The 15,246-nt window shown below is 42.2% G+C and overlaps 1 protein-coding gene across 3 annotated transcripts in view; it reads left to right on the top strand.

Moving 5' to 3' along the window:
- adprh (ADP-ribosylarginine hydrolase) overlaps window positions 1-15,246 on the top strand; it is a 140,338-nt gene that overhangs the window by 99,270 nt on the left and 25,822 nt on the right. For 2 of the 3 annotated variants that reach the window (XM_051914341.1, XM_051914340.1), the window contains 2 exons: window positions 11,067-11,172; window positions 11,258-11,524. In XM_051914341.1, the coding sequence (XP_051770301.1) occupies window positions 11,067-11,172; window positions 11,258-11,524 (373 nt within the window). Of the gene's footprint in view, window positions 1-11,066; window positions 11,173-11,257; window positions 11,525-15,246 lie in introns of those variants that run through there. The other variant, XR_007932893.1, reaches the window with a different exon arrangement.

Below are 15,246 nucleotides of genomic sequence, written 5' to 3'. Positions count from 1 at the left end.
ACCAGTAACTGTTTCATCCCTACTTGTATCTCTCATACTAGAGTGGGCTTTGTGACCCCTCATAAATTTTTAGTGACCACCAGGTTGGGAAACACTGCCCTAACGCAAGCATAAAAGAAGATGCTTAATTATGATTTTCATCACCCCAAATGGTGCAGCAACATTGAAAGTGTAGAAATTTGTTCTTCTGTGTAATAACTGAGCCCTTTGGTGTAATGCAGTTATTCTAATGAAATCAGCTAAAGTGGAATTAATTTAATGCAAAATATTGTATTTTCTTACAGTGTTGTCATAATGTAATTTTCATGCTGATATGGCACTTCTGGCTCTAAGTTGCTAAAGATGACACATTTTCAAAATGCAGGGGTCCTGCAGCTGCTGGCATTAAACGGTTAGTTCACCCAAAAATGAAAATTCTGTCATTAATTACTCACCCTCATGTCGTTCCACACCCGTAAGACCTTCGTTCATCTTTGGAACACAAATTAAGATATTTTTGATACAATCCGATGGCTCAGTGAGGTTTCCATTGCCAGCAAGATAATTAAGCGTGATCAAACTGCCAAAGTCACGCCCTCCAGTGGTGAACCATTGAAATTTCAAAACACTTTTGACGTAACAAATCCTTGTTTACTGAAATCACGTGACTTTGGCAGTTTGATACATGCTCCAAACCACTGATTCGAAACAAAAGATTCGTAAAGCTTCGAAGCTTCATGAAGCAGTGTTTTGAAATCGCCCATCACTAGATATTGTTGAATAAAGTCGTTATTTTGTTTTTTTGGAAACAAAAAGTGTTCTCATTGCTTCATAACATTAAGGTTCAACCACTGTAGTCACATGACCTGTTTTAAATATGTCTTTAGTAGCTTTCTGGGCATCTGAAAGTGTTAATTATCATATCTATAATCTTAGCTTATCTATAAGCCATCAGATTTTATCAAAAATATCTCAATTTGTGTTCCGAAGATGAACGAAGGTCTTACGGTTGTGGAACGTCATGAGGGTGAGTAATTAATCAAGTCAAGTCATCTTCATTTATATAGTGCTTTTCACAATACGTATTGTTTCAAAGCAGCTTCACAGTGACAACAGGAAAATTCTTATCAAGCTAAAGTTAATTAATTATGTTAATTATTATTTTAGGGGCCGCTTAAATGACACCTTTCCTACTGAAAAACCGAATACCTTTAATGCATTCTTGCCATTCATTTACGTGTTTACTCTATAGGTTTGCGTGTTTGAGTGTGTATGTACGCAGAAGCTTGGTCTTTTTAAAGAAGTGATATTTGCCAAATTACTTGTCTGGTCCGCATAATACAGAAAGATTTGTTGTGTCTGCGGATCTATGTGAACTGGAATAGTTTTGATAACGTTTTATAGGGAAAGGAAAGAGAAGGAGGCCTTCGCAGGGGATAGTTTAGTTGAAATGTCAGGGCTGCATTATCGTCATGTCTAGGCGCAGGTCCTTCATCTCATTTGGATATGGCCTGGATCTGACAGGCTGCGGCAAACCTCATGATAAACAGAGAGAGACTAATATTAGCGTAGACACTATTCTTTTTGTGATGTAGCAAGTACATCAGGTGACCTAATCTATGCAGCCTAACAATTTACATGATTTGAATTATAGAAGTAGATAATGTATTATGTGTATGCAAGTTTAAACAGATGTGTTTTTAGTCTAGATTTAAACTGACAGAGTGTGTCTGCTTCCCGAACAGTGATAGGAAGACTGTTCCAAAGTTTAGGTGCTAAATAGGAAAAGGATCTACCTCCTGCAGTTGATTTTGATATTCTAGGTATTATCAACTGCCCAGAATTCTGAGATCGCAATAGACGTGAAGGACTATAATGCATTAAGAGCTCACTCAGGTACTGGGGAGCTAAACCATTTAGTGATTTGTAAGTAAGTAGCAAGATTTTAAAATCTATACGATGTTTAACAGGGAGCCAATTTTTTGACAGAACCGGGCTAATATGGTCATACTTCCTGGTTCTAGTAAGAACTCTAACTGCTGCGTTTTGGACCAGCTGTAGTTTGATTAACAGGCGAGCGGAACAACCACCCAGTAGAGCATTACAGTAATCTAGCCTTGAGGTCATGAACGCATGAACTATTTCGCATTTGTCATTGACAGCATATGTCGTAGATTAGATATATTTTTAAGATGTGGTTTTACAGATGCTAGAAACATGGCTTTCAAATGAAAGATTGGTATCAAAGAGCACACCCAGGTTCCTAACTGACGAAGAAGACTTAACAGAGCAGCCATCAAGTGTTAGACAGTATTCTAGGTTATTATGTGCAGAGGTTTTTGGTGCAATAATTAGAATCTTTTTTTCTGAATTTAGTAGTAAGAAATTACTGGTCATCCAATTTTTTATGTCAGCTATGCATTCTGTTAATTTTGTGAACTAGTAAGTTTCATCAGGGCTCGAAGAAATATAGAGCTGAGTATCATCAGCGTAACAGTGAAAACTAACGCCATGCTTCCTAATGATATCTCCGAAGGGTAGCATGTACAGAGTGAAAAGCAACGGTCCTAGTACTGATCCTTGCTGTACTCCATATTGAACTTGTGATAGATACTAATGTAACTCTAATGAGAGCAGCCTCAGTACTATGGTACGGTCTAAATCCTGACTGGAAATCCTCACAGATACCATTTCTTTCTAAGAAGGAATGTAGCTGTGATGAAACTGCCTTTTCTAGTATTTTTGACAGAAAAGGTAGATTCGAGATTGGCCTGTAATTGACTAATTCTCTAGGATCAAGTTGTGTTTTTTTAACAAGAGGTTTAATAATAGCCAACTTAAAAGTTTTCGGTACGTATCCTAGTGATAAAGATGAATTAATGATGTTAAGAAGAGGATCTATGACCTCTGGAAGCATCTCTTTCAATAGCTTAGTCGGTATAGGGTCTAACATACATGTTGTTGATTTTGATGATTTAACAAGTTTAGAGAATTCTTCCTCTCCTATAGCAACGAATGAATGGAATTTTTCCTCAGGGACACTACAGTGCACTGTCTGATGCGATACTGTAGTAGACGGTTGCATGGTTATAATTTTCTCTCTAATATTATCAATCTTGCAAGTCAGGACCCACTCATTGTCGTAATCATACTTTAGATCTAATATTGTCACATGGAATCGATATTGATGCTGTTGAAATTCTGCAGCAGAGTGACGACATCTCAGATCATTATCTAGTCTCGTGTATACTACATTTAGTCAAGGCGGCTAAACTGCCTCCATGCCATAAATATGGTAGAACAATCACTTCTACCACTAAAGATTGCTTTATAAATAATCTTCCTGATCATTTTCATCGCCTTAGCATACCAGACAGCTTAGAAGACCTCGATGTTGCAACAGAAACTATTGCCTCGGTCTTTTCCAGCACATTAGACTCAGTTGCTCCTTTGCGTTTAAAAAAGATTAAGGAAATTAATCCAATGCCATGGTACAATGACCACACTCGGGCCCTAAAGTTAGCAGCCAGAAAAATGGAGCGCAGCTGGAAGAAATCAAAACTAGAAGTATTTCGTATTTCGTGGAGAGAGAGAATGATTGAGTACAGAAAGGCCTTAAAATCTGCTAGATCTGCCTATTTTTCTAAACTCTTAGAAGAAAATAAACACAACCCTAGGTATTTATTTGATACAGTGACTAAATTAACAAGAAATAAAGCTTCAACTTCTGATGTTTCCAAAGAGCACAGCAATGACTTTATGAACTTCTTTACTTGCAAGATTGATAATATTAGAGAAAAAATAATAACCATGCAACCGTCTACTACAGTATCGTGTCAGATAGTGCATTGTAGTGTCCCTGAGGAAAAATTCAATTCATTTACTGCTTTAGGAGAGGAAGAATTGTCTAAACTTGTTAAATCATCAAAATCAACAACATGTATGTTAGACCCTATACCGACTAAGCTATTGAAAGAAATGCTTCCAGAGGTCATAGACCCTCTTCTCAATATCGTCAATTCATCTTTATCATTAGGATACGTACCAAAAACTTTTAAGCTGGCTATTATTAAACCTCTTATTAAAAAACCACAACTTGATCCTAGAGAATTAGTCAATTACAGGCCGATCTCAAATCTCACTTTTCTGTCAAAAATACTAGAAAAGGCAGTATCATCACAGCTATGTTCCTTTTTAGAAAGAAATGGTATCTGTGAGGATTTCCAGTCAGGATTTAGACCGTACCATAGTACTGAGACTGCTCTCATTAGAGTTACTAATGATTTGCTCTTATCATCAGATCGTGGTTGTATCTCTCTATTAGTGTTACTGGATCTTAGTGCAGCATTTGACACTATTGATCACAATATTCTTTTAAATAGACTCGAAAATTATGTTGGCATTAGTGGAATTGCATTGTCATGGTTCAAATCATACTTATCTGACCGTTATCAGTTTGTAGTAGTAAACGAAGACATGTCATATCGATCACAAGTTCAATATGGAGTACCACAAGGCTCAGTACTAGGACCATTACTGTTCACTCTGTACATGCTACCCTTGGGAGATATCATTAGGAAGCATGGCGTTAGTTTTCACTGTTACGCTGATGATACTCAGCTCTATATTTCTTCGTGCCCTGACGAAACTTACCAATTCACAAAATTAACGGAATGCATAGCTGATATAAAAAATTGGATGACCAGTAATTTCCTACTACTAAATTCAGAAAAAAACAGAGATTCTAATTTTTGGACCAAAAACTTCTTCACGTAATAACCGAGAATATTGTCTAACACTTGATGGCTGCTCTGTTAAGTCTTCGTCGTCAGTTAGGAACCTGGGTGTGCTCTTTGATACCAATCTTTCATTTGAAGGCCATGTTACTAGCATCTGTAAAACCGCATTCTTCCATCTTAAAAATATATCTAAACTACGACATATGCTCTCAATGAAAAATGCAGAACAGTTAGTTCATGCGTTCATGACCTCAAGGCTAGATTACTGTAACGCTCTACTGGGTGGTTGTTCTGCTCGCCTGATAAATAAACTACAGCTCGTACAAAATGCAGCAGCTAGAGTTCTTACTAGAACCAGAAAGTATGACCATATTAGCCCAGTTCTGTCAACACTGCATTGGCTTCCTGTTAAACATCGTATAGATTTTAAAATCTTGCTAATTACTTACAAAGCACTAAATGGTTTAGCTCCCCAGTACCTGAGCGAGCTCCTAATTCATTATAGTCCTTCACGTCTATTGCGATCTCAGAATTCAGGCCAGCTGATAATACCTAGAATATCAAAATCAACTGCAGGTGGTAGATCCTTCTCCTATTTGGCACCTAAACTCTGGAACAATCTTCCTAGCATTGTTCGGGAAGCAGACACACTCTGTCAGTTTAAATCTAGACTAAAAACGCATCTCTTTAACCTGGCATACACATAACACATTACCAATTTATATTTCCAAATCCGTTAAAGGATTATTAGGCTGCATAAATTAGGTCAGCCGGAACCGGGAACACTTCCTACAACACCTGATGTACTCGTTACATCAGAAGAAGAATGGCATCTACGCTAATATTAGTCTTTCTGTTTATCCCGAGGTTCACCGTAGTCAACCGTATCCGGGCCGTATCCAGGTGAGACCAAGGACCTGCACCTTGACACGACCACAACGCAGCCCTGAAGTATCAGCAGAGATTGAGTCAACTAGATCATCCCCTGTGAGGGCCTCATCGACACGACAGCCACGACACAGTTCCTCAACAACCATCCATACCGGCGTGATGAATACGATCCTCAATTGGATGGAACTGAAATAAATACTTTTAATGTTGCGATCCTATTGGACTTATGATAGCAACCTGAATTGTAACAAAGCACTGTTGGCCAGAGGAGAACTGGCACCCCGACTAAGCCTGGTTTCTCCCAAGGTTTTTTTCTCCATTTTAACACCAATTTGCCACTTGTCTGCCACCTGATGTCACCTGATGGAGTTTGGGTTCCTTGCCGCTGTCGCCTCTGGCTTGCTTAGTTGGGGACACTTGACTTGACATTTGATATTCAACAGTGCTTTTGATCTGCCTGCATTGACACTATTCTTTAAGAGCTGCTGTGCAGCCAAACAATGTACCAGTTATCAATGTAAAGCTGCTTTGACACAATCTACATTGTAAAAAGCGCTATATAAATAAAGGTGACTTGACTTGACTTGACTTAAAGAAGTTCATAAAGTCATAACTGCTGTGCTGTTTGGAAACATCAGAAGTTGAAGCTCTATTTCTTGTTAATTTAGCCACTGTATCAAAAAAAAAACCTAGGGTTGTGTTTGTTTTCTTCTAAGAGATTTGACAAATAAGTAGATCTAGCAATTTTAAGGCCTTTCTGTACTCAATCATTCTCTCTCTCTCCACGGAATGCGAAAAACTTCTAGTTTTTTTTTCTTCCAGCTGCGCTCCATTTTTCTGGCAGCTCTCTTAAGGGCCTGAGTGTGCTTGTTGTACCACAGCGTTGGATTAGTTTCCTTAATCTGAGATGTCATCGCTCTGCTGCAGAATTTCAACGCCATCAATATCGATTCCATGTGACAATATTAGAGTATGATTACGACAATGAGTGGGTCCTGACATGTGCTGTCTAACTCCAATAGAGTTTAGGATGTCTGTAAATGCCAATCCCAATGCGTCTTTTTCATCATCTACATGGATATTAAAATCACCAACAACAAGGACTTTATCCGCAGCTAGTACTAACTCCAATAGAAAATCAGCAAATTCTTTGATAAAGTCTGTATGGTGCCCTGGTGGCCTGTATACAGTAGCCAGCACAAATGTCAACTTACATAACGTTACATAAAGCACCATCACTTCGAAGGAATTATATTTGAAGGACTTTTGAGTAATACTGCAGATATTACTATAAATTACAGCAACACCTCCCCCTTTGCCTTTCTGATGAGGATTGTGTCAATAATCGTAACCTTGAGGGCTAGACTCATTTAAAGTAATGTAATCGTCTGGTTTTAGCCAGGTTTCTGTCAAACACAGCACATCTAGATTTTTGTCTGTGATAATATCATTTACAATAAGTGCTTTTGAAGAAAGGGATCTAATATTCAGCAACCCAAGCTTTATCATTTGTTTATCAGTATTATCTTTTTTATTTGTTGAACATCAATTCAATTTTTATCCTTAAATGTGTTTGGAAGTTTTTTGTATTTACTAATTCGGGGTACAGAAACGGTCTCTATGTGATATTATCTAGGTGAAAGAGTTTCTGTGTGTTGGGAATTATCTGACTTCTGTGACATGAGACAGCTAGCAGACGGTCGGTTTAGCCAGTCTGTCTGCTTCCTGACTTGGGCCCCAGTTTGTCATGTTTTAGCTCTAAGACTATGTGCCATATTACTAGAGAGAGGAGCAGCACCATCCCAGGAGGGATGAATACCATCTCTTTTCAATAGGTCAGGTCTGCCCCAAAAACTTTTCCAATTATCTATGAAATATTATTATTATTATAACAATTATCTATCTATATTATTCTGCGGACACCACTTAGACAGCCAGCCATTGAGTGATGATAATCTGCTAACTATCTCATTGTAATGATGGGACGGCAGAGCGGGGATCCATTTGCAGCTTTATTGAGAATAGTCACCAAGGCAGACAGGGGCAAAGGCAAAGACATAAACGGGACAGGCAATGGTCGAGGCAGGCAGCAGACAAACTGTATCGGGTCACAGGCGGAGATCAGGGCAGGCAGCAAACAAACACAGTCCAGTACACAGGCAAGGTTCAGGGCAGGCAGCAGAGAATCACAAAGAATAAACAATCCAACGGTAACAGGGTAAACAGTCCACAAGAAAACGCTCAGAGTTGATCACCAGGGCAAATCAAGATTCGCAAAGGGTGTGTGTGTGTGTGTGTCTTAAATAGTCCAGGTAATGATCTGCAGGTGTGTGTGGCAATTGGTGATTGGTGCATGTGATTGGAAGGGAGGATTATGGGAAGTGGAGTCCAGGAACTGACAGGAACAGACAGTGATCGTGACATAACGCCCCCCTTCCGGAAGGCGCGTCCTCACGGCGTAAATGGCACAGATAGGGAGGGGGGGTGGGTACATTGGAGACGTGTTGGCAGACGGGAACGGGGTCTCCAATGCAGGTCCAGGAACTCGGGCAGCCACGGGGGGTCAGGTGCCACGGGCAGCCATGGCGGGTCAGGTGCCACGGGCAGCCATGGCGGGTCAGGTGCCACGGGCAGCCACGGCGGGTCAGGTGCCACGGGCAGCCACGGCGGGTCAGGTGGCTTGGGCAACCACGGCAGGTCAGGTGGCTTAGGCGGCCACGGTAGGTCAGGTAGCTTGGGCGCCCACGGCAGGTCAGGTGGCTTGGGCAACCACGGCAGGTCAGGGTCCGTAGCCGGCCACAGCAGTTCACAGGCGGTTGAAGGCCGTGGGCGTGTAAGGTCCCCACCCGCAAGCTCAAGCAGTTCGGAGGCCGCTGATGATCGTGGCCGTGCAGGGTCCCCACCCACAAGCTCCCCACCCTCAGGTATATGGCCCCCCCCAAAAAAGTTCTTGGGGAATTCAACGGAGGCCGTGGCGGTTTCGTGGGTAAGGAGCTCGGGTGGCGCCGGCAGGGCGAGGAGCTCGGGTGGCGCCGGCAGGGCGAGGAGCTCGGGGCCGGCAGGGCGAGGAGCTCGGGGCCGGCCTCCGTGGCCGTATCAGGAAGAGCGGATTGCTCTGGGACGGCAGCGGGCTGCTCTGGGACGGCAGCGGGCTGCTCTGGGAAGGCCTCCGGGCCTTGAGGGATGGAGGAAGCCTTCTTCCTCCTCCTCCTCCGTTTGCATGGTCGAGGCGGTGGCTCTGTGCCTACCTCCTCTGTGGGCGCTGCAGCGGGCTCACGGGTTGGAGCGGACTCGCGGATTGGAGCTGGTTCTGGAGTGGACTCACTGGCTGGAACGACCCCTATGTTCCCAGACACTGGCAGGGCGGCCATCTTGCCCGTGGGCACTGGCAAAGCGGCCATCTTGTCCATAGTATCCAGAGAATTTGAGTGCGTAGCAACCGGCGAGCTTGAGTGCGTAGCAACCGGCGAGCTTGAGTGCGTAGCAACCGGCGAGCTTGAGTGCGTAGCAACAGACGAGCTTGAGAGCGTTGCAACCGACGAACTTGAGGGCGTAGCGGCCAGCGGGCTTGAGTGCGAAGCGGCCGGCGGAGGCTTAGGAATGCCAGCCGTTCGTGCTGAAGTCAGCGGTGGATCAGTCACACTGGAACGCAACCCACTCCGCTCCCAAACAGATCCAGAGACGTAACGTGACTCTAGAAGAACAGCGGGGACATGACGTTGTTCTGGAAGATCAGAGGAGACGTGACTTGGCTCACGGAGGTCAACTGTGACTTGACGTGGTTCAGGATAATCAGCGCTGACTTGACTTGGTGTTGTTATTATGGTGGCCGCCATTTTGTGAGCGTCATCTGGCGCGGCGGCCATTACGTGAATGGATGAAGTGTCGCATTTCTCCACGACACCCACAGTAAACGGCGAGCCAACAGTCAATAAAGCATAATCCAAAAACAGACTTAGAGATGAACGGGGTCCCTCACGAATGAGTTGTTTTTTAAGTGGCTGATTGATGCCCTCACAGAAAAAGTCTATGAGCACGCAGTCCGGCAGATCTGACCAATAAGCAATGTTCAAATATTCCGTGATATAATCCTCTATCGATCGTGTGCTCTGCGTGAGTCCTAATAACAATTGTGCGATGTTCCTACCGGGCCATTGTTCTTCAGGAAAGCCGCTGGATCCATGTGTTGGCGAAGTCTTCTGTAATGATGGGACGGCAGAGCGGGGATCCATTTGCAGCTTTATTGAGAATAGTCACCAAGGCAGACAGGGGCAAAGGCAAAGACATAAACGGGACAGGCAATGGTCGAGGCAGGCAGCAGACAAACTGTATCGGGTCACAGGTGGAGATCAGGGCAGGCAGCAAACAAACACAGTCCAGTACACAGGCAAGGTTCAGGGCAGGCAGCAGAGAATCACAAAGAATAAACAATCCAACGGTAACAGGGTAAACAGTCCACAAGAAAACGCTCAGAGTTGATCACCAGGGCAAATCAAGACTTCGCAAAGGGTGTGTGTGTGTGTGTGTCTTAAATAGTCCAGGTAATGATCTGCAGGTGTGTGTGGCAATTGGTGATTGGTGCATGTGATTGAAAGGGAGGATTATGGGAAGTGGAGTCCAGGAGCTGACAGGAACAGACAGTGATCGTGACACTCATCACTCCGACGAACAGGAAGGAAAATTACTGTTTCTGACATTGAAGTTCTACTTGTGAGTTCACACACCTCTTTAATGTTAATTTTAGTGATCTCCGACTGGCGAAGTCAAACATCATTTGTGCCGATGTGAATAATAATCTTAGAGAATTTACGAGTGGCATTAGTCAGCACTTTTAAATTTGCTTTGATGTCAGGTGCTCTGGCTCCCGGCAAACATGTGACTATGGTGGCTGGTGTCTCTATTTTCAAGTTCTGTGTAATAGAATCGCCAATAACTAGGGCACTTTCAACAGGATTCTCAGTGGGTGCGTCACTGAGTGGGGAGAACCAATTTGATGTTCTAATCAGAACGGAAGAGTGGTGTTTTCCGCGGCTAGGCCGCCCCATAGTCACCCAATCGCCCTGCTGCACGGGCTCTACAGCCAGAACCAAACAATGTACACTAAGCTAGTCGCATCCAAAACAGTATCTAAAGCCCTTGCTTTCTTGCTATCCTTAATTAAAGTTTGGATGCATGTCTCTAATTCTGAGATTCTCTGTCAGCCTGACTATCTCCCTGCATTTATCACATGTGTAAATCTCACCGCTGACAGAGAGAGCTATACTATGCATGTGACAGACAGTGCAAGTAACAATAAAAGGAGAGGATGACATGACTCACCGTGTTTGTAGACTGATCCACCGGATTAATGACAGAATTTTCATTTTTGGGTGAACTAACCCTTTAAGATTAATGAGAAAGCCAACAGACTAAATTCTTCTTGTACTGTATATCCTGTTTTTACTTCTCTTCCTAAAGGTATTTCACAGTTGCGACCTGGCACTGAAGGGGGTTACAAGGTGCCATACAACCCTGAATCCACAGGTTGTGGGGCAGCTATGAGGTCCATGTGCATTGGTCTTAGGTGAGGGTCAAACATGCTTTCTTTTGTACTTTGACATATTTTTGGCAGTAGTGTTGGGATATTTATGATTGTCTTTGCTTCACAGATATCCTCATCCTGATCAGCTGTCCTCACTGGTTGCAGTTGCTGTGGAGACCGGAAGAATGACCCATCCTCATCCAACCGGTTTCCTTGGAGCTGTGGCTTCAGCCTTGTTCACCGCCTATGCAGTCCAGCGCAGACCAATCACAACTTGGGGCCTGGGTTTGTTGGAGGAGGCTTGTCCGGTCGCAAAAACATTTGTTCAGTCTGCAGGATATGCTGTTACTGAGACTGAGAGAAACTGGGACTACTTTACTACGAAATGGAAATGGTGAGAAGCTTAATTTTAAAGCACAGTGCATAAATATATAGTTTGGTTCTGTTACATGTTGCTAGACTGATATGGCCTGCCTGATATAATATATCGTTTTGATCACATTTTGATCTGCATTTATGTTTCGTTAGGTCAGTAAGCATTTATACAGTGACACAATGTTTTTTTTGTTTTTTTGTTTTGTATTGTTTTTGTTTTTTTTGTCTCTGCCCACCACCTCAAAGGATTTGATTTACAGACTCAGATTTATTTTAGAGCTATTGTGGTTATAATGTCAGTTGAGAGTTTGAAATAACTTCTTTCTATCATGCAATGTGGCTTCTTATCAGAATGAGACAGACAATATTTTATCGTATTCTGTACTGTGATAAAAGCCATGTCGAATAGCATTATTAAAATACTCGAAGAACACAGATAAAACATATATTGTAACAATTGTGTGTTTATTGTCTTCATTAACATTAAACACAAAACAAAATATCAAAAGATTTCAAAACATTTCTATCTGCTTTATATTCATTCATAGCTGGATGCCTTTGTCCATTATATTCATTTACTGGATGGCTTTGTCCATATAAGGGATTTCCTGGAACATCATAAGTTTTATGACTTCTATGAGTTTCACTTGTGGATGAAACATACAATTACACCAGGAGTGTCCAATCATACTCCTTGATGGCCACCAGAGAAAATTTGATTGAAAGTGATTCTCAAACTTTTTGACCATGCCTCTTTTAACTGTACTTAAGTGTATTTTGGCTACTTTGTAGTTTTACTGAGTATCAAATTATTAGCAACTTTTATTCTCTACTAGGGGTCTAATGACCTCAGATTGTTTGAAGTCGATAGGAATGTGATTAAAGCCAAGTCAATCTTGACTAATCGTTGATGACATCATTATTAAAAACACAAGAGATGAGAATGCTTTACATTTATTCATTTTACATTTATTCATTTTGCAGACGCTTTTATCCAAAGCAATTTACGTGTGAGAAATACAGCAAGCGATTCATGAAGAGGCAAATAGACACAAGAAGTGCTCAAAATGCAAAGTTTCAGACATTGCTTAGAGTAGTTTAAGCTAGAATATAGAGGGATTAAAGGAAGTGAAAGCATAGTTTTTTATGCTTTGCAACATGCCACAATTTACAACTAGAGTTTGTGAGTTTGTAAGTTTGTAAATGTTGTGATTTTTGACTAGCCTCACACGAGGTCTCCACAAATGTAGTTATTTATGGTCTTAAATATTAAGTCTGGAGCACGCAGATCTGGAGGATCTCTGATGAGAGGATTTTGAAGTTGGTGCAGAAGATGTTTCGAAGATGGGGGACTGAGCTTGTCATCGTTCTCTCCATTGCAGTTTTCAAACTCCCCAAATTCACTTCTTGCAGAACTTCCTTGTTTCTCTCTTTAGAGCTTCAGAGTCTTGAGACAGCAACTTCGCTCTTACTGTGTTTGTCTTCCTGGACATTCCACCTGAGATTGCCAAGAAGCAGGCCGCTTACTATGAGGTAAAACATCTTCTGAGGTCCATGCCAGATGTTAAGTATGGACTTAGCGGCTTCAGAATCACAAAGAACAGCACCGAACATACGTTTGATACTCCAGCCGTGGCAATGGCTTTTGTGAAACAACACCTATTACCTGTTTGAATAGGTAAAAAGTAGTCTACTGGAACTTAATGTCTCCTTTTCTATTAAAAGCACTTTTCTTAATCCTGTGGTTTAATGTGTTCAGATATGTATTTTAGTATTTGTTTATTTGTATTAGATTGTATTCACTGTATTTATTTGTTTGCGGAGATGCGTCCGAGGTAAGAATTACAATATCTCGCACGCACATTGGGATGTTTCCTAAGGGTAGCATACACTCTAGTTGGGGGAGTGTTATCTTAGTTCAAGAGCGTGAGGTGGGGGGTAGCATTGAGGGCGGTGGGAAGGTTTTTGCGCTAGTTCTTGAAATGTGTTATTATGTTCTTACAGTATGTCTTTGTTCATCTCAAGAGCACAAGATTGGGCCATCAATCATTTGTATTTTTACATGCTTTTCTGTAAGTTTTCTTTATAGCTATTTGGGTGTCACGGAGTCACAGCCAGCACCCACCAACACCAACACATCGTCACCAGATCTGCACGCTCCAACCACTCGTTCACAGTCTCCCGAGTTCCAATCATCTGCACCTGCACATCATCACCAGACGCACTATAAAGACTCTCACTCCCTGCACTTCTGTGTCTGGTCTCATCATACGTACCTGGACTCCTTACCTGCTACTTACCTGCTACTATTCATTCATTACACACAGACTGATATATTTCAAATGTTTATTTCTTTTAATTTTGATGATTATAACTGACAACTAAGGAAAATCCCAAATTCATCTGTATCTCAGAAAATTAGAATATTACTTAAGACCAATACAAAGAAAGGATTTTTAGAAATCTTGGCCAACTGAAAAGTATGAACATGAAAGGTATGAGCATGTACAGCACTTAATACTTAGTTGGGGCTCCTTTTGCCTGAATTACTGCAGCAATGCGGCGTGGCATGGAGTCGATCAGTCTGTGGCACTGCTCAGGTGTTATAAGAGCCCAGGTTGCTCTGATAGTGGCCTTCAGCTCTTCTGCATTGTTGGGTCTGGCATATCGCATCTTCCTCTTCACAATACCCCATAGATTTTCTAAGGGGTTAAGGTCAGGCGAGTTTGCTGGCCAATTAAGAACAGGGATACCATGGTCCTTAAACCAGGTTACTGGTAGCTTTGGCACTGTGTGCAGGTGCCAAGTCCTGTTGGAAAATGAAATCTGCATCTCCATAAAGTTGATCAGCAGCAGGAAGCATGAAGTGCTCTAAATCTTCCTGGTATACGGCTACGTTGACCTTGGACCTCAGAAAACACAGTGGACCAACACCAGCAGATGACATGGCACCCCAAACCATCACTGACTGTGGAAACTTTACACTGGACCTCAAGCAACGTGGATTGTGTGCCTCTTCTCTCTTCTTCCAGACTCTGGGACCCTGATTTCCAAAGGAAATGCAAAATTTACTTTCATCAGAGAACATAACTTTGGACCACTCAGCAGCAGTCCAGTCCTTTTTGTCTTTAGCCCAGGCGAGACGCTTCTGACGCTGTCTGTTATTCAAGAGTGGCTTGACACAAGGAATGCGACAGCTGAAACCCATGTCTTGCATACGTCTGTGCGTAGTGGTTCTTGAAGCACTGACTCCAGCTGCAGTCCACTCTTTGTGAATCTCCCCCACATTTTTGAATGGGTTTTGTTTCACAATCCTCTCCAGGGTGCGGTTATCCCTATTGCTTGTACACTTTTTTTCTACCACATCTTTTCCTTCCCTTCGCCTCTCTATTAATGTGCTTGGACACAGAGCTCTGTGAACAGCCAGCCTCTTTTGCAATGACCTTTTGTGTCTTGCCCTCCTTGTGCAAGGTGTCAGTGGTCGTCTTTTGGACAATTGTCAAGTCAGCAGTCTTCCCCATGATTGTGTAGCCTACAGAACTAGACTGAGAGACCATTTAAAGGCCTTTGCAGGTGTTTTGAGTTAATTAGCTGATTAGAGTGTGGCACCAGGTGTCTTCAACCTTTTCACAATATTCTAATTTTCTGAGATACTGAATTTGGGATTTTCCTTAGTTGTCAGTTATAATCATCAAAATTAAAAGAAATAAACATTTGAAATATATCAGTCTGTGTGTAATG

This window comes from Ctenopharyngodon idella, chromosome 12, assembly GCF_019924925.1.
Source record: "Ctenopharyngodon idella isolate HZGC_01 chromosome 12, HZGC01, whole genome shotgun sequence".
Taxonomy (NCBI): Eukaryota; Metazoa; Chordata; class Actinopteri; order Cypriniformes; family Xenocyprididae; genus Ctenopharyngodon; species Ctenopharyngodon idella.
The sequence above is the reverse complement of the archived record's forward strand: the minus strand, read 5'-3'. Positions and strand labels throughout refer to the sequence as shown.